The sequence below is a fragment of the Microtus oregoni genome, unplaced genomic scaffold (assembly GCF_018167655.1).
Source record: "Microtus oregoni isolate MIOR12 unplaced genomic scaffold, Mior012 000014F_ref0000157, whole genome shotgun sequence".
Lineage (NCBI taxonomy): Eukaryota > Metazoa > Chordata > Mammalia > Rodentia > Cricetidae > Microtus > Microtus oregoni.
The window spans coordinates 15,337,626-15,364,400 of record NW_024543073.1 but is presented as its reverse complement, the minus strand read 5'-3'; the positions used below and the strand labels follow the sequence as shown (position 1 = coordinate 15,364,400).

The window sequence follows — 26,775 nt, the reverse complement described above, 5'->3', positions numbered from 1 at the left end:
ACATGGTCCACCACCATGGCAGCCTTCCTTCCCTCTTGCTTAGCAGGACACTGTATGTCACATGATCACTTACTCTACTCCTGAGGCCCCACAGAAACTATTTTTGAAAACTTTCTATCATGGACCAATGTTCTAGATTTATCTTTGGCTTTTCCTGTTTCAGTTCTTGAATGAATCACGTCTCTACAGAACTCCGATTCTTTTAAGACTGGGTATTTAGAAATCAAGTCAGGCGGGGCTGGAGAGATGGCTCAGAGGTTAAGAGCCCTGGTTGCTCTTCCAGAGGTCCTGAGTTCAATTCTCAGCAACCACATGGTGGCTCACAACCATCTGTAATGAGATCTAGTGCCCTCTTCTGGCCTCCAGTTGTACTGCAGACAGAGCACTATATACATAATAAATAAAATAAATCTTTTTTTTAAAAGAAAGCCAGGTGGTGGTGGCGCACACCTTTAATTCCAGCGACACCCTGTTCTACAAGAGCTAGTTTCAGGACAGGCTCCAAAACCACAGAGAAACCCTGTCTCAAAAAAGCCAAAAGAAAGAAAGAAAGAAAAAAAGAAACCGAGTCCAGGGATTTGGCAGGGACAGAGTGACACAGTCAGTGCTTGATTAGCATGCTTGAGACCCTGGATTCCATCCCCACATCCTTGACCTGCACACAGGCACACAGTCACAAACGTACTCAATAACTGAGCCTTGTCTTTACACTATTGTTTCTATAAAAGCAAGCATGGTAGCCAGCAGCTCTCCCGAGCCCGAGACACCTATGAAAACTCAGGGACTTTCTTGTTCTTGCCATATCTGCTTAGAGCAGCAAATCTGGTTATACAATTTCAGTTCCCATATGTACTAATAGCACTTATATCAGTATGCATGACATAAGATTCATCAGTTGGGTTGAATGCTTTGTTTTGGGCTTTTAAAAGACAGCTCAGGCTGGCTTGGAACTAATAATCCCCCTACCTCAATCTCCTAGTGATGGGATCACGGGCATGTGCCACCACTCCCAGGTTGTAAGTGCTCTTTCTCAAATGGGTTACTTAAGCCATCTACTCACTGAAAGAAATGATCCTAGCTCTGTGTATGGAAAACAGAAAAGAAGTGAGCAGCTGAGCACTGGTGTCTTTTACTAGTAAAGCACATTCTGGTCTCTCGCGTGACAATCCCAAGAGATTCCTGTGTAGAGAAACCTAGATTTCTATATACATATATGGACGTATGTTTATGAGCTAACAAACTGAGTCTGCACCAATATTTCCAACTTGTGATTCTTTCTTTCTGACATTTAAAAAACAACTTAAATTACATATGTGTGTATTTATCGTGTGTGTGTGTGTGTGTGTGTGTGTGTGTGTGTGTGTGTGTGGCATGGTATGGGTTTAGGGGTTTAGAGGCAGGGGACAGCTTGCAGAAGTGGAATCTTTCTCCTTCCATCATATGGGTCCCAGGGATCCAACTCAGGTTGTCAACCTTGGAGCCAAGTTTCTCCTTGCTGGCACCTCCCGTGCATTTTTCCTGAAAAAAATCTATATTTTTGGCAGAGCTCTCTGAGGAAAATTCTCAACTTCACTTTGCAACAATATTTATGCACTCATTTTTAAAAAAATAAAAATAATTTGCTTCATTAAGGATTCATTCCAAGCTGGGTACCGGAAGCCAAATACTTGTGTCCTTCTGTCTGGGCTAACCAGCCTCCTATTTTAATGTTTGTAAATTATTACAAATAATAATTTGTAATATTTGGGGAAGCTCTCATTATAGCCAGCGTGCAGTCAACCTGTGACACATGACAGTAACCTGATGTTGTCGCTGCTGCTTTACCACACCCGACTACCAGCACCTCCAAAACCGAAGAAAACACACATCAGCTGCCTCCACAGAAGGGAAGAGAAAGGGGTCAGGCCCTCCTTATGCACACTAAAGTCTGGGAGCGCTGTGAAGACAGAGCTGTCTACCCCATACCACCATTGTCTCCCTGCTCATGTTTGCCAGCGAAGCACATTACTTTTCTAAATGATTTTTTTAACTCAAAAAAGTTTATAATCTCTCTACACTTATCATTTTGCTCAGTATGATTTATTACAGATTACTTTTTTTTGAACTAAACAGAAGTCTTAGTATGTATTCTGAAACCATTGGAACAAACAGGATATAGAATATTTGGAGAGGGACAGATGAATTGGCATAGAGGTCATGGTCAATTTCTCTCCTAAGAAGTCAGTGACTCTAAGGAGTCAATAGTGATATTGAGCATCATTATGGTGTCCTCCTAAGGACCAGCACGGCTGGTACAGCTGACCCTCTGTATCAGCAGATTCCACCAACCACTGGTTCAATTTTTAAAAATTGTGTCTGTGGCAAACATGTACAGATATTTTTCCCTCATCATTATTCCCAGAACAACACAGAGTAACACCTGTTTACATAGCATTTACATGGCATTAGGCACTGTAAGCAGTTGAGAGATGTTTTACAGTATATGGAGGATATGTGGGGTTATGGCTAAAAAGGCACCATTTTATACCACAGAGTGAAGGATCTTCTAGTGTTTACATTAGCAGAGGTCCTGGACCCAGCTGCCGTGGATGTCAAGGGACACAGCTCACTTTGTCATGAGTTCACTGAAGGAGGACGAGGAGGGAGGATAAAGAACACATTAAGAAACACTGTTTTATAAACTTACCAAACTTTTCTGATGTTTCCTTATCTGGAAATTGTTGGCATTTAAGATCCAATATCTTCAGTGAAACAAATTTTGGCAAAATAGTGACTAGGAAAGGGAAAATAAATTTAGTTAGTTCAGATACGTTTTCTGTGATATGGAGGAATACTTTGGAAATAAGAGTATCTCAAAGTGATGAAGGTGACATGATATTCCAATTGAATTACTATGACTAGGCACAGGGAATGTTTACATTGTAGACACAGATCATTGCTGGGAAAGCCTCACTGAAGTCAGTGCTGTCATGGTTTCTGTGACATCAGTTGCATCTGAACTCTAGAGTATTTAATGACTTTGTACACAAGAGTACCTGAAGTCAACACTGTATCGTTCTTACCAAATGGCATGGTTTCAAAGCATTGTCTAGAAAACTCAATCTCTCTGAGTTTCTTGCAGGAAGCAAGCGCAGTCACGAGAGATTCAAAATCCGAAATGAAAGTATCTTTCAGACGGAAAACATGAAGATTTGGAGAGTTCTGAATCAATTTAACTGGAAAAGATGAAGGAGTTTCAGAAATTAGAGAAGGTTACAAATTCCTATCCAATCTGGCCTCCCAATCCATAATCTCCAGCCACACCAATTAAACAGGCAGTGATGCAGTGATCTAGTGCTCAGGCCACGGTGGGCGTGTGCTCAGCTTCTGCAGCTGACTGGAGAGCAGATGACCTGGGCAAGTTCCTGGCCCTCTCTGGATTCGTTTTCTCCTCTCCATATTTCACCTGCAGCATCAGCACCCTGATGTCTCTGTGTTTGCACACTGCCCTGACAGAGCAGGAATTCTTCTCAGAGGAATGAAAAAGAGAGGACAACTCTGAAGCACAACTTAAAAATATTTTTTAATGTAATAATTTGGTGTGTGTGTATGCACACGCATGCACGCATGGAAAGACACAAAAGTGCCGTAACCCACAAGCAGTTGCCAGAGGACAACTTTGGGAAAAAGCTCTTCTATCCTTTTGCTAAGGGATCCCAGAGACCCCACTTCTTATTGAGCTTGGCAGCAAGCACCCATTGACCCAACTTGTTGGACAGATTTTTGTTTTTTGGCTTCTTGGTTGGTTTTGTTTCTGTGGGTCATGTTGCCCTGGAAATCATCACATGGCTAGGCTGTCGCTGAAGTTGTGACAGTCCTGCAGCAGCCTCCCAAGTGCTGTGATGACAGGCATGCGCCACCAAGCCCCGCCTCAACCGCTATTGGCCTGCTTGTCAGCTCCAGGTTTATATTTCTTTAGTCTTCAGTGAACAGAGTTTACTAAATGAAGGATCTGAGGGTGCCTGAGTCACTTGCTAAATGCCGTGTTCTAGAAAGATGGCTGCACAGCTGCCCACCCACAGGAGGCTGGGATGGAGGGAAATGGAGAAAAGGTCCAGGTGGCCGTAGTTCAGATTTCCTTTTCCTCAGCAGGCAGATCTGCAAGTGCCACTAAAAACAACAGCAAAAGGAAAGAACCCCACAAACTGCCGCGGAGAGGAAGTGTGTTGGGAGTTTAAAGCTCAGGCCGTGGACTCAAATCTTCTCCTTTGAGGAAGCATTTTCTCAGCTGGACAAACCTGAGCAGTGGCTGACCTCAATTTCCCAGCTGAAAACCGGCAACAATCATTGTGCTTTCTTTCACAAGGGGATGAAGGGTGAGTTAGCATTTATGAAGAGCTCAGGGCAGTCACAGTCATGTCAAGAACTCAGGGTTACAAATGATTGTCTGCCCTCTTCCTGAGGAAGAGCGCTGTTCCTACACCTTCCCAAGGACGTGGTTCATGCTGGCAGGCCCACAGATGTTTTAACTAATGATGATCTAGTTATTTTTTAATAATTTATTTTTTTATTTAATGTTTATTGGTGTTTTGCAGGTATTTCTGTCTGTGTGAGGGTGTCAGAAGCACTGAAACTGGAATCACAAGCAGGTTGAAGCTGCCATGTGGGTGACGGGAATTGAATCAGGTCTAATAGAAGAGCAATTAGTGTTCTTACCCACGGTGCCATCTCTCCATCCCAACTAATTATGATTTAATGATTCTAACAATTATCAGCTAAGAAGCTTTTCCAGCTGAAACATGATCTTGGGAGATCCAGGCACCATCCTTACCCAGTTTGGAGATGTCAGACTCTGTGGAAGTCTGGATGCATAACTTCTCTATGTGGTGGAGGCTTGGGAAATCTCCAGGGATGACTGAAAGCACATCTGGTTTGCCAGTTAGACTCACTGACAATTCCTTCAGGTTCGGGAACCTGTCCAAGTTAGCGAAGAGCAGGTCTGGAAAGCAACACATTGTTTGTAAGCAGAGAATGCTTGTCGGTTACCCAGACCCAAATAATAACACAGAAACTATATTAATTACAACACTGTTTGGCCTATTAACTCAGGCTTCTTATTAACTAACTCTTACATCTTAAATTAACTCATTTCTATAAATCTATGTATTTTCACAAGGTTGTGGCCTACCGGCAGGAGTCTTTCCCTTTTAGCAGCTACATGGCATCTTCTTGACTCCACCTACTCTCTCTCTCTATCTCTTCCAGCCTGGCTATATTCTGCCCTGTCATAGGCCAAAGCAGCTTTATTCATTATCCAATAAAAGCAACACATATACGGAAGGACATTCCACATCAATAGTTTCCATCACTCAAGAATCCCAAGTGAGAGTTCTCAAGTGTGCTTTGATCATTAAATGTTTTCAGAACAAACCTTCCCAGAGGTCCTAACATCTTTTTAGAAAGCACACCCACGAAGATCCTGCCATCAGCAGCATCTGCAGATCATAGAGCATAGGGGGAGCCCTGTGTTGCTCACTAGACTCACAAAATAAATAAGACATCTTGTTGGAGGCATAGCATGAAGTATCTTGCTCCCAGAGATCTCCAGAGAAACCAGGAATGTTAAGCACACAGGACTGTCTTTCTAATGGGAAGGGTGTAAAACCTTCTTTCATTCAGAAATCTGGGAACTGGAAGTGATTAATAGCCTGATTGTCTGTGTCATCTGTTGGGCCAGGCCATATCAAGCTCCTATAGCCAAGACTGGAAGTGGATAGTATTCTAAATGACCCAGTTGCCAGAGGTTCCCCCAACCTTCCACAACCAGGACCAGAGGTAGCTAATAGCCCAAATGACCTCTATGCTATCCCTATGACTGAGACCAGGCCAGACCCTTAGGCCCTTAAGCTAGTACTGGTAGCCCATCTCCACAATCCATCATTTAGGAAGAAATGACATGTACCCTAAGTTGAGTTTCAATGTAATTATGCTTTTGTGTGCAGTGGGGATTGTATTATACCAGAAAACTTTTTTTTTTGCCAAATTATAGTTGGGAATAAACTGCCTGTTATTAGACTCCTGAAGTCTGATCCATGCCGATGGGGTTTTCATTCTTATCTCTTTTCATAGTCAACTTCCCTGTATGGCACCTGGAGGGATCCCTTCAACACCTCCCCAGCCACTAGTGTGAGAACAAATGGCTTTGCACAAGAAAAAGGACACAGCTAGATTCTTTTTTTTCTTTTTTTTTTTTTTTGGTTATTTTCGAGACAGGGTTTCTCTGTAGCTTTGGTTCCTGTCCTGGAACTAGCTCTTGTAGACCAGGCTGGCCTCGAACTCACAGAGATCCGCCTGCCTCTGCCTCCCGAGTGCTGGGATTAAAGGCGTGCGCCACCACCGCCCGGGCCACAGGTAGATTCTTGCTTCCAACTCATAAAAGATAACTCAGAACAAATTAATGACAAATATAAGAGCGAACATCAACGTCTGGGCAGGTAGGAGAGCTGACCTGTGGTCATGCAGGAGAGCCAACCTTGTAAGTGGTGGTGTGGGTGAACTAGCCCTGATGTTATAAACATGGGAGAACTAGCCCCATTTCTCATCTGGCAGAACAGCCTTACAGCTTCCCAGGCCCAGATCCAGGGCTAGAACTTGGGCAGCCCAACATCCACCCCATCTATGACCTGCTAGAGCACATGAAGGAAGTTGACTTGCAGACCTTAAGTTGTAGGATCTCCATGACACAGGACAACAGCAGGACACCCAGGAAGAGTCCTAGTAAAGACCTGGTATCCGAGGTACAGTAGAAACCAGAGGCCTCAAACAAGACTGCTGGGGAACAATCTTTGTACACTGCAAATATGAATTGCTCTTATTGTTAATGAAAAGCTGATTGGTTGATAGCTAAGCAGGATTTTGGGGGCAGAGAGAATGCTGGAAAGAAGAAGGGTAGAGTCAAAGGAGTCACCAGCCAGATGCAGAGGGAACAGGATATATACAAAATGAGGCAATCAACAATGAGCCATGTGGTAGCATGTGATTGATTGAAATGGGTTAATTTAAGTTGTAAGAGCTAGTTAATAACATGCCTAAGCTATCGGCTGAACATTTATAATTAATGAGTCTCTGGGTGGTTATTTGGGAGCAGCTGAGCAGTTACAGAGAAATTCCGCCTACACCAGACCAATGACTTTCTTTAATGAACACCTGCAAGTAAAGATATATGGACAGGCGGATCTCTGTGAGTTCGAGACCAGCCTGGTCTACAAGAGCTAGTTCCAGGACAGGCTCCAAAGCCACAGAGAAACCCTGTCTTGAAAAACCAAAAAAAAAAAGATATATGGACAAAGGGGTTGACAGTGTGTCTTACTGTGTCACACCGCAGTGTGTCACACACAATCATGACAAGATTTTTAAATTTTCTGTTTTTTTTTTCTTTTTTCTCCTAAATGTTTTTTTTTTTTATATATATTCATGGGGACGGGAGTACAGGGTGGAAGGCAGATGTGAGGGGATGGGGAAATGACTGGGATCAAAAATTAATTTAAAAAAACCATAGAACTCTTAGAAGCAAACAGGTAATGTAGGGTAAAAGGGCCAGTCAAAGAAACCTACCTTGACCCTGAACCCAGAGCCAGTGAAAGAAACACACCCTGTCCCTGTTACCCAGAGCCAGTGCCATTCTAGGGATGAAACCCAAGGCCTTGCATCTGTAGGCAAGTGTTCTCCCATTGAGATACTTCCCTTGTAAAATAGAGTTTAATATTCACAATACATAAAGAACTCCTATAACAGAATAATTTTGAAAGGATCTCATTCTATTGCCCAAGTTAGTCAAGAACTCACTTTCAGAGCTAGCCTCAGACCATGGCAATCTTCCTGTCTCAGCCTTTGGAGTGTCAAGATCAAAAGAACAACCCAAATCTTTTGAGGCAATTTTTTTTTAAATTACAAAGAATTTAAATAGACATCTCTAAAACTAAAAATAAAAGATCACTATGAGCTATTGAAAATATAGTCAGTCTCATTCAGTCATAGGATAATGTTGACTTATTAGAATATGTTCCTGATTCGTACAGCAAAGCAAAGGAAAAATGAGGCTAGGGCAGAGAACATGGGGACTTGCACACGGCAGGTGGCAGGGTAAATGGTGTAGCCATGAAACACACTTGGGAATTTCCTCAAAAGGTTAAATGCAAGGAAGATGTGGTGGCTCACAGATGGAACACTGGTGGCTGGGGGTGCGGAGGGAAGAAAAGTTTCATGAGTTTAAGGCCAGCTGGTGTTACATTGTGAGTTCCAAGAATAGCCTAGGCTATAGAGGAAGACCTTGTCTCAAAACACAAGACTAGCCATATAAACAGGCAATTCTACCACTGGAATATACCCAAGACAACTGAGATGTTTTTAACCCAAATGATCATTATTCCACATAATACCCAGGAAATGGAAACGACCAGGGTTCATCAATGGCTGTGAGGAGAAGCAGAATGGAACACACGCAATGACACACCCACATGCCCACACCCAGTGGAATGTTATTGACTACAGAAGTCCTGACCCTCTTCTCGTCCCGAGTGCTCAGACTGCACATGTATCACCACGCTCAGCTCATGCAGGGCCGCCGATTGAACACAGGGCTCTGTGCATGATAAGGAAGCACCCTACTGACCAAGTGACATGCCAGCCCTGTCTTGTCTCTCTTTTACACAAGGCAAGCAATGTCCTTTTTGAATCTATGGGATGATATTTATTATCAGAATCAAAAATAGTTTTATTTTCACAGAGACCAGATATTGGAGCATGCCTGTAATCTGGCATTCAAGACTTTGCAGTACAAGGCTCAGGCAGTTCACGGTAATGATCAAGGACACAACGAATTCACAGCTAGTCTACGCTATATGAGACCTTCTCCTACGCAGGAGTAGGGTGTGGCGCAGGGATATGACTCCAAGAGAAAAAGTACTTGTTCTAAGTCTGCCAGCCTCACATGGTGGATGGGAAGATGGCAATCCTGCACTTGTCCCTTCACCTCCAGATACATGCTGTGGCATAGTCATGTACCGATGTACACATTTGCAAACACACACACACAGGCACCTTGCACAATTAAAAAATGTAAAACACAGATATAGACAAGCAAAGCATTCCAAAGCATGTAACAGATAGTTAAAAACAAAAGATTGGATTCGTTATGATTATAAAAAAATTTAAAAACCAAGCATTATCAAAACTCATAAGTACTTATAAACAATTTTAATAAAAGGTAAAGTCTGTACTGAAAACTATTATGTATTACTTAAAGGAAGACACAACTAAGAGGAGAAATTTTTGCCTGGTTGGTTTCTGTCAACTTGAAATAAGCTAGAATTATCTAGGAAGAGGAGCCTCAGTTTAGAAAATGACCCCATCAAGTTCCCTGTGGGCCAGTCTGTAAGGTATCATCTTGAATAATGACAGTTGAGGGAGGGCCCAGCTTAGTGGGGACAGTACCCCTGGGCTGGTGGGCCAGAGCTGAATAAGAAGTCAGCTGTAGAAGCAGCCACAGAACGAAGCCAGCATGCAACATGTCTCCCTGGTCTCTTCTCTGCCTCCAGTTTCCTGCCTGAGTTCCTGTCATGGCAGCCTTCAGTGATGGACTATGAGAACTGGGAGTTGTAAGGTGGGAAAACCCTTGCCTCCTGCAAGCGGCTTCTGGTCAAAATGTTTGAGATAGCAACAGAAACCTAAGTAAGGCTTTATTGTTCCCACTATTGAATTCCTTTTTGTGGAGAAGCTAAAAAGCCTCCTACTTTGATAGCCAAGGAAGAGATGATTCTCCAGCCTCATCTCACAAAGAGTGCACCATTTACTAATAATGAGTGATTTAAACACCTGTAAAAGCCCCTCAAGCAACGTAATATTGATGTCAGTGTTAAGCCAACTCTGCTGGAATTATGTTAAACCCATCCTATGATTCAGGGCCTTTCACTGATTTATACACTGCCCCGAACAGTGAAAGTGATCAGATCTCTTCTCTCAAGACACGTTTATGACCTTGTGCCTGAGAAGCTTCATTCATCTAAAACTCAGAACGAGAAAACACAGTGTCAGCCAGAATGGGTGTGTGACACTCAGTGTTACCTGGTAACTGGTTTGTTCCTGAGACCTCAAGAGACTGCAGGGCAGGCAGGGTAAGAAGCAGCTCCTGTTCTGCTGCGCTGAGCTCCAGTCCACACATGGAGCACTTGGTGACAGAGGACTTCTGCAGCTCCAGAGCAGGGCGGATGCTTTCAAGAAAGCCATTGCTGTGGTTCAAATGGAGTTCGATATTCTGTGATGCTGAGAAGACTTCCATTAGGAACTGGAGCAGTGCTTGGTCTGCGGGATCCATGTTGGCCACTGCAACTTCCAGCCTAGGGATCTTGTACTGCTTGGGTGACAGTTTCCAATAGCCAGCACTGATGTTGGGTGGAGCCTGGTGTTGGATATCCACATAGTTCTTTATTATCGCCTCTTTTTCAGCTAAATTTTTCTCACATTCACTCATTGGTTGAAAGGCAGAGGCATAGTCCTCATCAATAGTTGGTGGCTGTACTTTGGCAAAACATTTTTCCATGAGTGAAAAATCTATTGCCCTTACCCTGTTATTTCCACTTATGGAGACCTCAATACTCTTCAGTAACAGTAGACTTTCTGGGTAGTCCCGAAAGTACTGAAAATTCAGACAATTCAAAGCCAGTGTTCTCCCTCGAAGGAATTGCAAAATAAATGGAGAACATGCAGCGACCGCCTTGCTTTCATAAGCAAAGTTTAGAGCAACGCTCAATAAATTTTCTGATATGAAGGAAAAGAAAGACTCAGGAAATAACTGCCACAATCCCCTAATCAACTCTATCCTTTCAGAAGTTTCTGGATGGAGCTTCCTGTAATCCTCATCTTCAGACATGTTCTCCAGCGACTCTTTATCATCCACCAACTGAAGCAAGTGAGACACAACCATTGGCGCTGCCTTTGATGAAGGGTGGCTGGAGACATACTTCCAAAAATTGTTGTAGACACCCATAGCCTTCAAGGGTGAGTTAATCTGTCTCAAATAATCAAGTCCCAGATCTTGGTCTTCCTTTCTTTCTGAACTCAGGAGTTCAGTCAGCCTCATGGCAGCAAGAAATTCTTGGAACAAAGGACTTAGGAACCGATAGACTGGGCTCAGTCTCTGGGCTGTGAATTTACTCATCAGGCAGGTGGTCAGATCTTCATCTTCATCAACTCCTGCTTCTGTGAGGTCCTCACTACTGAACTCAATGCAAGATGAGAAAAGCCCTCTCAAGGCCAGCTGACCACACGAGGACACAGTGGCCTTGAGAGGCTCAGGCGTAGCCTCGTGCTGTAAGGAAAGGTATTTCATATAGAACTTGAAAACTGCCACATCGTGTAAGGACTGGTCAGAAGGATTTTGAAACCAGTCAGTACAGACTGCTGCCACGAAGAGGGGGGTTTTGTGAATTCCCTGCAAATCCACATTCTTTCCAAAGTAATTTATAAACTTTCGCACACGGATTATATTATGTGAGAAGAACTTCCTTAGTACAAAGACAGTATTATAGAAAGGAAACTCTTGGATCTCTAGGATTGTATCTAGGTATGGGCGAATGGCCCTGGCCCTGTTTGTATGGACAGCGATCAATAGGCAGGTTCGTGACAAGTAGTTTTTTGTAATCAGTGTTTGTATGGCTTGGGGCAGTGAGTCCATCCCATGGTAGTCATCCAACAGGAACAGCACCTGCTGCCTTAGCTGCTGTATACTGCTGCTCAGGCACACGTCACTTATGCATCCTCCTGCCTCAAGGAGTTGGGCGCTGATGATGTCGGCCAGCCCCTGGTCTGGTCTGGTGGACCTCAGGGAGATGTAGAAGACCAGCTGGAACCTGTTCAGCAGGGGACAGCATCCTGATGCCCAGAGGAAAGCTGTTTTCTTCAGGAAGGTTGTCTTCCCACTGCTGGTCTCCCCCTCCACACACATGACAGAGCTGAGATTGGTAAAGACCTCAGGAAGCATCATGGCCTCTTGCACTGGCCTGCTGATGTGCTTTGAGACGATGGACAGATCACACCCAAGCAAGTGGTCAGTGCCTAGGCTGGAACACACCTCTGGCAAATCCATGTGGCGGAAAGTGGCTTTGGTGTAGGCTCCTCTCAGCTGCTCACTCAGACTCTTTGCCTCTTGAAACCACTGGGCTTCCCTGCGATCCAGGTCTGTGGAGAGGAAGGAGGCACAGCGGAAAACACATTGAAGTCTGACAATCTTTTTTTTTTCTTTTTGAGGCATGTCTTCCCAGTGTATCCCTGGCTGTCCTGGAACTAGCTCTGTAGACCAGGCTGGCCTCAAACTCAGAAATCTGCCTGCATATACCTCCCAAGTGATGAGATTAAGGAATATGCCACAATGCCTATCAAAGTCTGGCAATCCTGATGCAATGATATTAGCTCTGCTAATTTGATCCTGCCTGTCTGCTGTGGATGGACCGCCCATGAGCTGTCATTGGTATTATATCAGACCTATTCCCAGTACCAAAATGTGGGATCATGTGTCAAGGCCCTATTTGACCTGGGGACTTAGACATAATGTGTACTTATTGGGAACTCCGAATTATTGGCATTCTAATTTCCCATTTAAGATCTCAGGAAACCAGGGCTTGCTGCACAAAGCCTTTAACGCTGCCTGGTTGGGACCTGACACAAGGACTGTGTCATTAGTCCTTAATTCTCAAGATGTCACAGGAATGCTGACACGCTCTCCTCCACAGTACTCTCTATGTCTGTACTCTCTTCTCTAGAGCTCCCTGGACAATCACAAATACACTTTCCTCTCAAATTCCTAGGTACAAACACAAACAATCCCATGCTGCTTTCCAGTGCTCACCGGCCATGGTGGAGTGAACTGCCGCTGGGTCCCCATGATTGCTTTCCCCTGTGCTGTCCTTTGAATGAGAATCCATCATTAAATCAAAACTGGGTCTTAAATCAAGATTGGATATTGATAACATAATCAATATTATCAACCAAATTGATAATACAATCAATCAAAACCCAACATCTTCTAAACACAGCCTACACTCAGTGCTGACTGAAGGAAGAGTGCTCCAGATATGAAAGAGTTAATCTCACACGTCTGCAAGAGTGTGTTCCTAGATGGTGCATGCATGGGATATACATCCTCTCTATGGGTGAGTGCTATGGGGGTAATCAAAATTGTAGCGTCTAGAACAAGAATGGTCCCACTAAAATAATTAAGTGTTGCCTGTATCCTTTGTCATTAGCAACTGCATGTTTCATATCAACGCTGGGAAGCAGAAAGGTTATCATACACACACACACACACACACACACACACATACACACACACATACACACACACACACACTTTTTTTGGAGTTTTGTTTCGTATTTAAAGAGTCTCATGTGGTATAGTTGGTTCTGGAATTCCATATGTTGCCAAGGGTAGCGCTGAACTCTTCATCCTCCTTCTTCAGCTTCCCAAATCTTGTATTATAATCATGTGCCTCTCACACCCCAGGCTTCATTGTCCTTTTTTTTTCATTTTCTGGGACTCCAAACATGCCTCTCCATTCTCAGTTTTGTTCCGTGTTGAAGATTGTGTGTGTGTGTGTGTGTGTGTGTGTGTGTGTGTGGGTGGGTGAACATTTAACTGAGCTACATCCCCTGCACTTGTAGTACCATTTTCAAATTTCCAAATATAAGATCTTTATTAAGTGAACCTGAAATCGCTCTGCTGTTTGTTTTCCTCTTCTCTTCTTCTGTTATTTTGTTGGTGTTTGTTTTGTTTTTTGAGGTGGTGTCTTATACTGTTGTCCAGGCTAATGTTGAATGCCTGACAATTCTCCTGCCTCAGATCCCAGATTGCTGTCTTACAGACATGCACCACCATGCTCAGCTTTGTTTTCTTTCTGTGGGATGAGAAACCGCGTACTCATTACGACAATGTGAGGTGGTTTGTGTCAGCAAAGAACTGACAGTATCAGAGAAGCATCTGGGGTCAGACCATCATTTGACTTCATGATTTTGATGAGCATTTGAATGTGTTAAAGAAACATGTCTGGAAATGGTCGGAGAGCTGGCTGAGAGGATTGGAGCGCTGCCCACAGAGCCCGAGGTCGCCAGTTCGAGTCCCAGGTAAGTGAATACTGTACTGTGTGTCTGTCTGTGTCTCTGTGCTGTGTGTGACTGTAACTGTGTATGAATGTCTCTGTGCTGTGTGTGAATGACGTCTGCGTGCATAATTAATTCGAAAAAAAAAGTTTAGCCAGGCGATGGTGGCGCACGCCTTTAATCCCAGCACTCGGAAAGCGGGCGGATCTCTGTGAGTTCGAGACCAGCCTAGACCTAGTTCCAGGACAGGCTCCAAAGCCACAGAGAAACCCTGTCTCGAAAAACCAAAAAAAAAAAAAAAAAAAAAAAAAACCAAAAAAAAAATGTCTGGAGACCAGGGATACAGCTCACACATAGATTCCTTGCCTAGCTCACACAAGACCTTGAGTTTGATCTCTTGAATTGCAGCAAAGAACAAAAGTTAAATAGGTATGGTGCCACACAATTGTAATTCCAGCATTTGGAAGGTTGAGGCAGGAGGATTATAAGTTCACAGCCAGTCTTGGATTTGAACACAGTAAGTTCAAAGTCAGTTTAGGTTACACAGGGAGAACTTGTCCCAAAATAATTGCAACTAAACAAAATAAAACTTGCCTGCGAATCCCAAGAGAAGTTAAAAAGTCAAGCCTACTGCCTTCCAATGATCACAGGGGGGGCAGTTAGTCTGGATGTTAACAGAAGTAAGAATTTCTAAAAGAATTTCAACAACAGACTTCTCATAGGAGAAGGGGTTGGCTGTGCGTTTCACGAAGCTAGCTAGTGTGTGTCCCTTGTCCACCCGAAGTTCCCGTGTGCATTTATCACCTGCTAGTGCTTATTAAATAGCTGTAGAATTTATTTAATTATGATACATTTACAATTGGCAATTGCTCATCAAAACAGTGTTCAATCATGGGATCATACTCTGCCGATTCTGAGAAGGGGCGGGGTCTATTACCATGGCTTCCAGAAGTGCACAGTGGCTCTGAAGGGCTGGACTCATTTCTGCAGAGGACTTCAGGTTTTGGAGAAAGACACAGCTAAATAGAGGAGATAAGAGTCATAAAACAATTCCATGCAATTAAGTGCTTGTATTAAGATTTTAAGAAACATGAAGATCCGTGGCCAAGAATGAAGAGGAAAACTAACATTTTCAGTGACTCTCTCAGTGTTGGGTCACATGAGACATTCACACTGTGACTTTCAATAACACGATGAAAGTGGTTTGTAAAGTAATGGTATGGATAGCCAGGGAAAGTGTTGTGATGGGTACACAGTTAATGCCTGTCCATGAATCCAGCTAAAGTGAGCTTGAAAAATAAAAAAAACAGTAACCCAGCACTGTGGGAGTAGAGGCATGAGGATCACTGGGGCTTGCTGGATGCTAGCTAGCTCACGTTCAGTGAGAGACCCTGTCTCAGGGGAACAAGATGGGGCTTAAAGAAGAGGAAGCTTGCAGAGGGTGATGGCGCACACGTTTAAATCCAGCATTCCAGAAGCAGAGACAAGCAGATCTTTGAGCTTAAGACCAGCCTGGTCTACAGAGTGAGTTCCAGGACAGTCAGGGCTACACAGAGAACCCTGCCTCAAAAAAAAAATTAGGGGTTGGGGTGTTCCATGTCTCCCTTTGTTCTCTATGTAGTATGCACAATGTATATACTTGCACATACTCATAAACACACATTAACAGAATAAACAAAGTAAAAATAAATAGAAAATTTAAAGAGTAAATTCTATACATTCACATAAAGGACAACAAATGACAGAAAATTATCTAAACAAAATATGCAATTTAGAGTTTAGATAATAATAATTTATTACTGTTATCAATCATTGTCAAACTGTTAAAAAAACCCACAAGATTCAAGTCTACCAACTACATAAAATTCATGTTAACTATAAAAATGTAGATATCACATGGTTAAACATGTTTCTTAAAAGTTTACTACCCGGGGCTTAGAAGATAGCACAGTGGGCACATTCTTTCTTTTTTTAAAATATTTATTTATTTATTATGTACACAATATTCTGTCTGTGTGTGTCTGCAGACCAGAAGAGGGCAGCAGACCTCATTACAGATGGTTGTGAGCCACCATGTGGTGGGCACATACTTTCTAGACAGCCGTGGGGACCTCGGTTCAGATCTCCAGCACCTATGTAAAAGCTAGGCATTGAGGAGAATGCCTTTAATATTAGAGCTGGAGACGGAGGGACAGGAAGATCCCAGGGGTTAGAAGCCAGTCTAATTGGCAAGCTTCAGGTTTATGAGAAACCCTTTCTCACAAAGTAAGTCGGACTGAACTAGATGCTAAGCCCCACTGCTGAATACACAATAAACTTTCAGGATAGAGGGAAATCAAGCAGAATTTATTTCATATTTCCTCCCTGTTGCCTCCCTTCCATAGCACGGGAAGAGGCTTTGCAGTCAGCTGGGGAGAAAGGCCACCACTGGTATCATCCGTTAGCAAACCCTGCATGCGATAACATCATCATGCCAGGCAAGGTGCGTCCCATGGTGAATGTGATGTGAAGGTTGGGGGGCAAGCAACCGGTTTTGGTTTGAATTTGAGCTTGTTTCCCAGGAGAGAATCCATGCTGGCACTCTCAACCTGGCCAAGCTGGGTGCGGTGGTGCAGCCCTGTAATCTCAGCTCTTGGGTGGCACAGAAAGACAGATCTCTGAGATCTACAGGCCAGACTGATCTACATAGCAAGTTCAGGCCAGCTAGGGCTACCTAGTGAGACCCTATCTCAAAAAGAATAAGGAAACAAAAACCCTAAACTAAACCTGGCCAAAAGCACATGGCCCAGGAAGTCACTAAAGTCTTAGTGTGTTTGTGGGGGGAAATGGGTGGGGCTACCAATGTTGTCTGGTTAAATCAAATTTTCTTCTAAATATTTATGTTCATATACACAGATGGGTGTGATTTTCAGCCTTAAATAAATAAGCTTTTCTCTGCAGTGCTAATGTGGAATTCCCCTCTGTAGGCTGTGAATATGTTTTATTACTATTGGTTAAAAAAGAATCTGCTTTGGCCTATGACAGGGCAGAATAGAGCTAGGTGAGAAAACTAAACTGAATGCATGGAGAAAGAAGACAGAGTCAGCAGATGCCATGTTACCGACAAAGAAGTAACATGTCGACACCAGTAAGCCAAAGCCTAGTGGCAATACAGGGATTAATAGAAATGGGTTAATATAAGATATAAGAGCTAGCTAGGAATATACCTAAGCCATTGGCCCCAAAGCTAGAGCGAAAAAACTAAAAAAGGCCAATGAAAGAAGCACAGTTTGACCCCCAAACTGGAGCCAACTCAGTCCCAGGCTATCTGAACACAAAACCAAGCAACGCCTGAGTAGGAAAACCAACCAGTCCCTGAACAGGAAACTAACAAGTCCCTGAAAACAAAATATTTCACCTTGACCCTGAACCCTGAGCTAGTCAAAGAAATACATCCTGGATCTGAAACCTGAGCCAGTGGAAAAAACTTTAGCCCTGAACCCAGAACCAAAGAAACACACCCTTACTCTAATACTGGAGTCAAAGAAACACACTTTGGCCCTAGAACCAGAGTTAGTGAAAGAAATATGTCTTAGTCCTGAAAATAGAGTCAAATGGCTAAAAAAGCGCCAGCGAAAGAAACACGGTTTGGCCCTGAAACCAGAAGCAACTCTGCCCCTGCCCAACTAAACCAACCGATCCCTGATCAGGAAAACTAATGAATTCCTAAGCAGAAAAATCTTCTTCCTGGGAAAACTCCACCCTAAGAAGCCCTGTATACACCCCTCTGCAAGTTCATTTCTGGTTGTCCTTTTCCGCCCTGGCAGAGGCACCCACCATCCTGAATTCCTTCTTCCCTAATAAATCTCTTAAAAGGGTTTGGGTGAAGATCTTTTGCTGGTGCGGAGAAGAACCTTTGCTGAGATGCTCCCTTAGGGAGCTGAGTAGAAAAAGAAGAACCTTGCTGAGAAGCTTCCCTTGGGTGGGGGAGGGGGCTGAGCAAAAAAAAAAAAAAGAAGAAGAACCTTTGCCAAGATGTTCCCTTAGCAAGTCTGAGGAGAGAGAGAGAGAGAGAGAGAGAGAGAGAGAGAGAGAGAGAGAGAGAGAGCAGAAGAAACAGTTCATCTTCTGGGAAACCCCCTCAGGAGTGGAGCAAGAACAGTAAGGTGTTGTCAGAGCCGGAGGAGATTGCTACATTTCTCCAGTGGGTTCCCTATAGCAGAGCAAAGCAGACGTAACATCTTGGGCCTGAACAGAGCAGAACAGAAGAAATGGATCGTTCTGTTCTGATGTTCCCTAAGGGGAACAGAGTAGAGCTCCGCTGTACTGGCTTTCTCATGGAGAGGAGCAGGATTGCTACCCCCTGCAGGGAGACCACGCCCCGCCACACTTCAGCTCCAGGTATAGTCTGACTTCATGACAAGCCAGGATACCTTTCCCTCCAGAGCTGTCCCTTCACAGTTCCGGGTATAGCCTGACTTTCCAATGAATCAGGATACCTCTCCCTCCATATATCTCCCTACAACACTTGAAAAAAACAAAACTCTCTTGATAGTCTAGAGCAAGTTCTAAATACAACTAGATTGCCTCCCAATTTACCATCACAGGGATTAAAAAGAAGGTCCCTATGTTCCCAACAATTTAGTACATTCTACATCAAAAGAAAAAAGAAAAAAAGTGGGGTCTGAAAAAATGGCTCAGTGCAAGAACATTTGCTGCTCATGCAGAGGACCAGGTTTGGTTCCCAACACCCATATCAGATAGATCACAACCTCCAGCAACTCTAATTCTAGGGGATCCAATGCCTTCTTTGACCTCTGTGCATGTAAGTAGTGCACAGATATACATGCAGGCAAAACATCCATGCACATAAAAGCAAATATTTTAAAAATAAGTAAAAGAAAAAGGGAAATGTGTTTGAGCATCTTCTAATTTCAAAATTAGATGGAAATCATCATTTATTTATTTATTTATTTATTTATGTTGAGGATAGGTCTTGTTAAGTAGCTCTGGGTTGGTCCCCAAACATGTGATTTCAGAAGGAAGGGGACTATGGGGAGCTAGAGGGAGATAACAGGGTAATTGGAGGATGATGTTTAATGTGATTGCAATACACTGTGTGTGTATATACGTAAAAGTCATAATGTATGTATATGAAAATGCCATTATTTTATATAATTAACATACAGTAATAAAATATTTTAAAGAATTTGGGATATTATTCCTATTCAATTTAAAGGCTAAATAATTGTTTAAAACTTTACATTTAAGTTGGGCGGGGAGGTGGTGCATGGCTTTAATCCCAGCACTTGGGAGGCAGAGTCAAGCATATCTCTGTGAGTATGGGGTTTGCCTGATATGTAGAGTGAATTCCAGGACCGCTAGGGCTACATAGCGAAACCCCGTTTCAAAAAACTCAAACTAAAAAAAAGCTTTACACTTAAAAGTTAAATAATTAGACTTACATATTTCTAATGCAAAAACAATTTAGTGTAATTTCAGGTATGCATTCAATGCACACAGGACACAACTGTGCAAATGAACAAAGGCTGCAGAGACATAACACTGTTACAGATTTTCATGCCTTCAAAATGATACCATAGCAAAAGATCTTATTTCTCAATTACAAGTGTTTGGTTTTTAAAATAGATTGATTTTACACAATTCATAGTAAAGCATTTAATATAAAACAAAGCTATTTTTTCTTTTTTCAACTTTCTGAGCCTACGATTCCAAGTGTCTGCCACTGTGTCCAGAAATACTCACTTTTCAATCTGTATATCTTGATATTTATCTCTGAAAATTCTAATTACTGAGTTAAAACAACAAATTTTGTTTTGCAATTAAACATTTCTAGAGTTATTTATGTGTAGAAAAGAAATAAAAAAACTTTAAAATTGATAGAAAAGGGGACAAGAGTAGCTCAATAGGAAAGGGATTGCCTAGTGTGCCCAAATCATTGGTTCCATCCCCAACACTGGGAAAAGAAAACAACTCGGAATATCCTAGACAATAGCAATAGAAACCCCTAAAGGATTATAGAAGGAGAAGAATAGGAAAACTAGTTTACAACAAAAATAAACAGAAAAGTGGGGAATTGTCAGACACGTTGGTACCTCTCTTTAGTGCCAACACTTGGGAAGCTGAGGCAGGAGGATCATTGGGTTCCATTCCTACTATGCTAGATAGCATTTCTACAATAGTCTGGACTACATAGAGAGATCCTGTCTTTAGAAGTGTGTATATGAACGCAACCAAAACCGATATCTAACTACGATGAGAAAAAAAGGTATTCTGGAAGGGTGTCATGGGAGGAAAGAGATGAAGATCTGAGCATGAATCCTTCACAACAGGAACCAGAGGAGTGTCCAGAGACTATCCACAGGAAAATTATAGACAAGGAGGGAATTCAAGGTCAATAGAATTCATCTTGCTCACTTGGGAAAAAACTTGGTGTGATCTTCTAATGGGTTGTCACCTTCTTCCCAATTACACATACACCCTTCACAGGAAAAACACCGGACAGTGTCTTTTTTGCCTAGAACAAGGGAATATGGTCAGTTCAACAGCACATACACCTGTCAACTCTCAAGCACATAGCTTCAGATTTCTCTAGTGAAATCCCAATTGCATCTCCAATTGGATTGTGTGGCAAAGTCATGCACAGGTCACCAGGGGGCAAAGCTCACACAGGACTTTGGTCCTTCAACGGGTGGTGGTCAGCAGCAGTCACTGAATGCTCCTGAGTATAATGTGCTTTGATGAACACCCTCTCCCAAATCAGCCATCCTGAGAGATTTGCCAACAGAATCTGAAACAGAAGCTCCAAGAGAGCCAAGATTTCTGTCTGATTTGGACACTAATGACTTTCACAGACATTGGCAATCAATAAGTATTTGTTTAATGAATTAGTCAGAAAGAATATACTAGTAGCTGGGGATAAGATAGAAGAACAAATGTAAAAGCCTCTATGTAAGCTAGATTATGAAGAATCACTTGTCTCTTCTCACATTATTGGGCTGTGTGATAAAGCTTTTGTACACTGTAAAGATTTGTCACTCATATTGGTTTAATAAAACACTGATTGGCCAGTAGCCAGGCAAGAAGTATAGGTGAGGCAACCACACTAAGAGAATTCTGGGAAGAGGAGAGGCAGAGAGGCAGTCATCAATCAGATGCAGAAGAAACAAGATGAGAATGCCTTACTGAGGAAAGGTACCAAGCCACATGATTAAACATAAATAAGAATTAGGGGCTAATTTAATAGGTAGGAGGTAGTTAGTAACAAGCCTGAGTAATAGACCAAACCATTTATAATTAATATAAGCCTCTGCATTTTTTGGGAGGACTGAATGGTTGTGGGACAGGCAGGACAAAAACTTTCATCTACAAATGGCTCCCAAAATGGGGCAAGAATTTCCACATAAAGCCGGAGAAAGATTAACAAAAAGAATTCTAGACAGACAAGAACAGAGTCAAGCACAGCTTCTTGGTAACCATATTTTCTCTAGTAGGCTCTGTTTGCTAGAGACAATCAGAAGTATAGCTCCTTTAAGAGAGGCTTCCTGACTCAGCTTTAGTAGCAAACACCTTGCAGCTCTTTTAAGAGGTCCTGCCACTAAACAATTCGATGGTGTTTTGAGCTGGCAGCATGCTTCTTGGTGGTAGCAGGGACCTACAGAGCTGTGGCAATAAACATAGCTCCTGCCAGTACCTCCATCATGAAGCTAGACTCTCAGAAAACTAAGGAATGTGGTGGAACCTAAAGAAGAAAAAAATAGCTATCCAAAAATAATCACCAAACAAAGTAAAATCTGATTAATGACACCACTTAAATTTGTAAAATCTCACTACCTGAACATACATGCCTCCTTACTTCTCAATATAAGGGCAGTCCCAACTCAAAAATCATAGCTGGCTTTGGAGTTGGACTGTGATTCTCTCCTTCTCTAAATCCAAGCATGTTGTTAAAAGAAAAACTCACTTTCTGTCTCATATTAGGAGAGACACCTGGTGTGAGACAGAAGAAAAAAATCTAGGGACTGATGTTATCAAACTCTGCTTTCACAAATTCTGCTTACTTTTTGTCTTTGTGGTGCCTTTCTTTGAATACAGGTCTCTCAAAATTCAAAATTCAAACTTTCCACTTGATATAAATAATGTTTAAGTTTACCACATTGAATAATAAATTTACCTACAATAATCTCTGAAGTCTCCAGGAAAAAGATGGGGCCCTACAATAATGATGAAACCTGGTTTATATAATGTCATTCTGCTGATAGCACCACTTAAAGATCAGTTTTGGACTAAAAACTGCTCAGAATAATTTTGAGGTGGCTAGCTGAGATGATCCAGCCTCAAAGACTATTCTAGCCAGGACTTGAGACAAACCCTGCACTTTCCCATTACACATAGACTGAACCAAAAAAAAAAAATGATACAACTATCTCTCCCAGGACTTGACAATTAACCCCAATTTTTCTTTTCAGGATCTGCTAAAGATGCCATCACCCCCAGACAGCAGGAAGTAAATTTAAGAATACGATGCCCACATTTCCAAGAGGTGGGGTGGTAGTTTTTTGCTTATTCAATGGATTATGGATATTTGTCATTGTTTAGGGTGGTTGGTTATAAGTTATTATTGGTAATGATCAGGAAAACAGCTAAACAAAGAAAATTATATTCAAGGTCCTTTTTTTGACAAGATAAAAAGAGGATATATGTGGGAGCCCACTTGTGACTCAGTTTCCATCTAGAGTCATTTGTGACTTCAAAGTTATTTGAGTTCAAGCTTTCTTGCTCTGCCTGCTCCAGTATCCTCGAGAGCTGTTAGAAAACTCTGATTAAGCCCATGGGAAAGAATATTTTGCCAATGAGAGAAGAAGACACTATCTAGTAGAAAGAATACTGCTGACGCCAAACCTTAGGGCACATCCAGATAAAAGAAACTGCTTGCTCAAGGACAGGAATTGTCTGTGGTTAGATGCTGACTGGCTGTGCTTGGCTTTGTTCTGTTTTTGGATATAAGCAGACTCTGAAATAAACTCAGGGTTGTCCAGAGTAAACTGGAAGTCCTCCGAATCCATCCTAGGTTTTCTGTCTCAATTTCTCTCAATCTTTAGCTTCAGCACCCCCTTCCAGGAGCCCTGGCTGACTTTCTTGGAGCAGGCTTTGACAGATGTAGATAGGATAGGATAAAAGGATAGATTATGGAGACTACTCAGAGAGAAAAAAGGGAGGATATAGATATGATAAAATAAAAAGGTAGATTATTGAATCTACTTTTAAAAAGCAACTACTAGTTCTAAATATTTTACATTGGATTGAACTTTGTATATTGTATACAAATTTTGTATATTGATACAAAGTTGAGATTAATTTTGCTAAATCATACTAGATATGGTTCTAATCTTGTTAAATATTTTTTACCTAGACAGCTCATCAACAATGCAAGGCAAATTTCTAGTCTTTGAAAGTTATCATTACCAACTGTTTCAGATAATAAGGAGATTCCGGTTAGTAATTAGTTACCTAATATAACTGAACCTGTAGTCACATTAGGTATGTTTTCAAGGTCAAACAAAGTTATGTTTTAGATAGACAGGTCATCTTCAAACACTTCAGAGATCTACAGAATATGGCACTTAAGATGTTTTAATAACATAGGCTCTTTTTTATAAGACTGAGTCATGTCTGCTCCTGGCAGCACCAATCTACTTCAGAGAAGATAATGGGCATCAAAGAAATTCCACATGGAGCTTACTTTCTTTGTGGCAAAAGTAAATCACTGGGCAAGACCATTGCCAGCATGACATCCGTGAGACTCGAGGAAGGCAGGCAAGGAGAGACGAAGGGTTAAGACCATGTGACAAGACCAGCTGTGCCAGTGGAATATGGCTGTTAGCTGAAGCAGTGGAGAGGCCACAAGTTCAGAGGCTGAGCTACAGAAAACTGAAGGTCCATGGGCTCCCAAAGAGATCCATGACAAATGTCGAAGCATAGAGAGAGAGATACAAGAACAGGATTAGAGAATGTGGTGATGCAAACACTGACTAAGGCGGCAGAGATGCTCAGCACTAGGGCACTTGCTGCTCTTGCAGAGGAGATGGCTTTGGTTCCAGCAGCCACATGATGCCTCACAGCCATTGTGACTCCAGTTCCACAGGACTCAACCCCCTCCCCTGTCTGCCTCTGAGGGCACCACACAGGCATGTGCATATGTACACACAGGCAATCACTCTTACACATAAACTTACAAATAAAAAGAAAGCTGGCTCACCTGTGTAGAAAAGGCCTGCTCTGACCAGAGCTTCAACAGCCACAGGTGACGTGTGGGGCCAGTCCTTGAAAGTGTCCAGCCTTAGCTCCTCATTAGCGAAGACACTGTCATTGCAGTAAGCTTGGGAAAACAGATGCAGGTGAGCGCAACTGGATTGATCACAAAGTTCAGGTTAGCGGCATGTGTAGCTGGAATGATCTGATGTGCTGTGCTCACGTCAGAATAAAGGAGGGAGGTTAGAAAAATACAAGGAAGAAAAGACCCAAGAGCGAGCACGTCAGAGCTGCTGGAGCAGAGTGGCGAAGGCTGGGGCATTCCATCCATTCTATTCCTGTCTCTGTGTGACCCATGTGCCAAAATGTAACTTAAGATGGTCTCTTGGTCATCTTGCATCAGGACAGAACAAAAGTGAGAGGAGATTTGTTTCCAGAGTCAGTGTCAGGATTTGAGAAAGGCAATTTCCCCTGGGGCTCCTGAAAAACGGTCATTCTGATGGCTTGCTCTTTGAGATGACCACACTGCAGTCTCCATTAGACTTTCTGCCTCATCCTGGCCTCTGAACCATTACAAGTCTTCTCCATGCTGTGAGGACTTGAAAATTAAATTGCCCTTAACTTGGTTCTGACAAATTTCTCAAGATGAAAGCTTGCCTGTGTTCACACTTAATCCTAGGATTAGGGTTTTGTTATTGATTTTGCTGCTTTACGTACTTCATTGGGGAAGCACATCACACTTAGATTTAATAAAGAAAAAGATCTTTACAGTTTAGAAACCTTTTATTTTACTTTTGACTTCTATTAAGACACAAGGTTATAGGGAGTAGGTCCCACTGCTTTCTTAGTGCCCACACTGTGGGTTCTCTGGTAGGAGCAGGTTGGCACTTCGGACTTTCTTTGGCTTCCTTCTTTATCTGATTGTTTCCTTCCCTATATCAGGAAGCTAACTGAGGACTCACAGTTCTGTGTGTGTTCATGTGTGTGCAGGGACATGCACATGTACAGTTCACACTGGGAAAGTCAGAGGACACCCTTCACTAGTTTTCCCTTGTTAGGGAGGGTTTGTCATTCCCTGGCTAGGTTGTCCAACCCCAGAATTCCAAGTGTTTCTCCTTCCCAGCCCTGGGATTACAAATGCACAACAGTGACACCTGGCTTTTGTCACATGGGTTCTAGAGACAGAACAGAAATCCTTTTGTTTGCATGGAAAGCAGTCTGCACACATTGCTCTGGCCTTTCCCCTTATAGTTCTTAACGTGCACTCAAGAAATACTCAGGAAATTACTTCCCAGTAATCATAACTTTAAGTTGCTTAACAGTGGCAAGAGCATGCCGGGTAACAAAGTAGACTACTTAAGTTTTGCTATGGAAACTTTCATGAGCGGCCTCTTTTTGAACAGCCCATTCCCTATGCCTACAATATCACCATTCTTGTAGACTCTTGCATATGTGGCCAAAGGAACAGCTCTGCTTTCTAAAGGCCTAGAAATAAACATTGGCTGCCTTTATTTTTCCTTTGTGTTTGACATTTTAGCATGTTACTGGACAATGGAGGTTCCAGCCAGAGGATGTTTTGTGTGGTGTGTGTGGGGGGGAGGGTTGTGCACGTGTGTGTACGTGTGTGAGTATGTTTCATACACTTATGCATCTATACGAAATGTGTGCCTGGGGCCCCAGGTGACCAGAAGAGGTTGTAAGATCCTGTCCAGATGGAGTTAGAGCCTGTTGTAATTTGCTACCATGTAGGTGCTTTGGACTGAACCTGACTCCTCTGCAAGAACAGCAAAAACTCTGAAGAGCTGAGACATCTTCAGCTCCATGTTTATGGGGTGGGGAGCACCATGTTTTGCTATGTTTAGCCTAAGCTTGTGATTATTTCTTACTCAATTTTTTTCTTCTGGGATTTCAAGCATGGATCTCTACACTGGCGCTAACCTTGGAATGTATTCCTCTCAGTTTTGTGAGTCAGGATGTCATGTATCCTACACTGGCCTCTAATCCAATATCATTGTCAAGCCTGGACTTGAGCTCCTCTCTCCCCTTCCAAGAGCAGGGATCACAGGACTGAGCCACAAAACTCAGTTGACCATAGAATTCTTGCTATATTATGATTGTTTCCATCTTGTCCACTGCCCTTGTCCCCGTGTCCCTGAATTTTCTGGGACTGAACTCAGAGCATGTCCTAACTGCTATACAGATGCTCTGTAACTGAGCTAAAACCCTAACACTAGGTCTTGTTTTCTTTGGTTGCTGGAGTGGAAACAAAGGACCTTGCTCAAGGTAGCCAAGTGACTAATGTCCTCAGATCTGTCACCTCATCTCAGTGTGAATGTTTCTCAGTTTCCTAACAGTGCACTGGGCCAATTAAGAATGCTTTTGGGACTGTGGCTGTAG

The 26,775-nt window shown here is 42.6% G+C and overlaps 1 protein-coding gene across 2 annotated transcripts in view; it reads right to left on the bottom strand.

The window, feature by feature from the left end:
- LOC121455872 (baculoviral IAP repeat-containing protein 1b-like) overlaps window positions 1-26,775 on the bottom strand; it is a 47,342-nt gene that overhangs the window by 7,061 nt on the left and 13,506 nt on the right. For both annotated transcript variants that reach the window (XM_041663635.1, XM_041663634.1), the window contains exons 6-13: window positions 24,386-24,505; window positions 20,545-20,644; window positions 15,065-15,146; window positions 12,881-12,938; window positions 10,102-12,213; window positions 4,811-4,978; window positions 3,063-3,215; window positions 2,687-2,773 (exon numbers count right to left, since the gene is read on the bottom strand). In XM_041663635.1, the coding sequence (XP_041519569.1) occupies window positions 2,687-2,773; window positions 3,063-3,215; window positions 4,811-4,978; window positions 10,102-12,213; window positions 12,881-12,938; window positions 15,065-15,146; window positions 20,545-20,644; window positions 24,386-24,505 (2,880 nt within the window). The remainder of the gene's footprint in view (window positions 1-2,686; window positions 2,774-3,062; window positions 3,216-4,810; window positions 4,979-10,101; window positions 12,214-12,880; window positions 12,939-15,064; window positions 15,147-20,544; window positions 20,645-24,385; window positions 24,506-26,775) is intronic.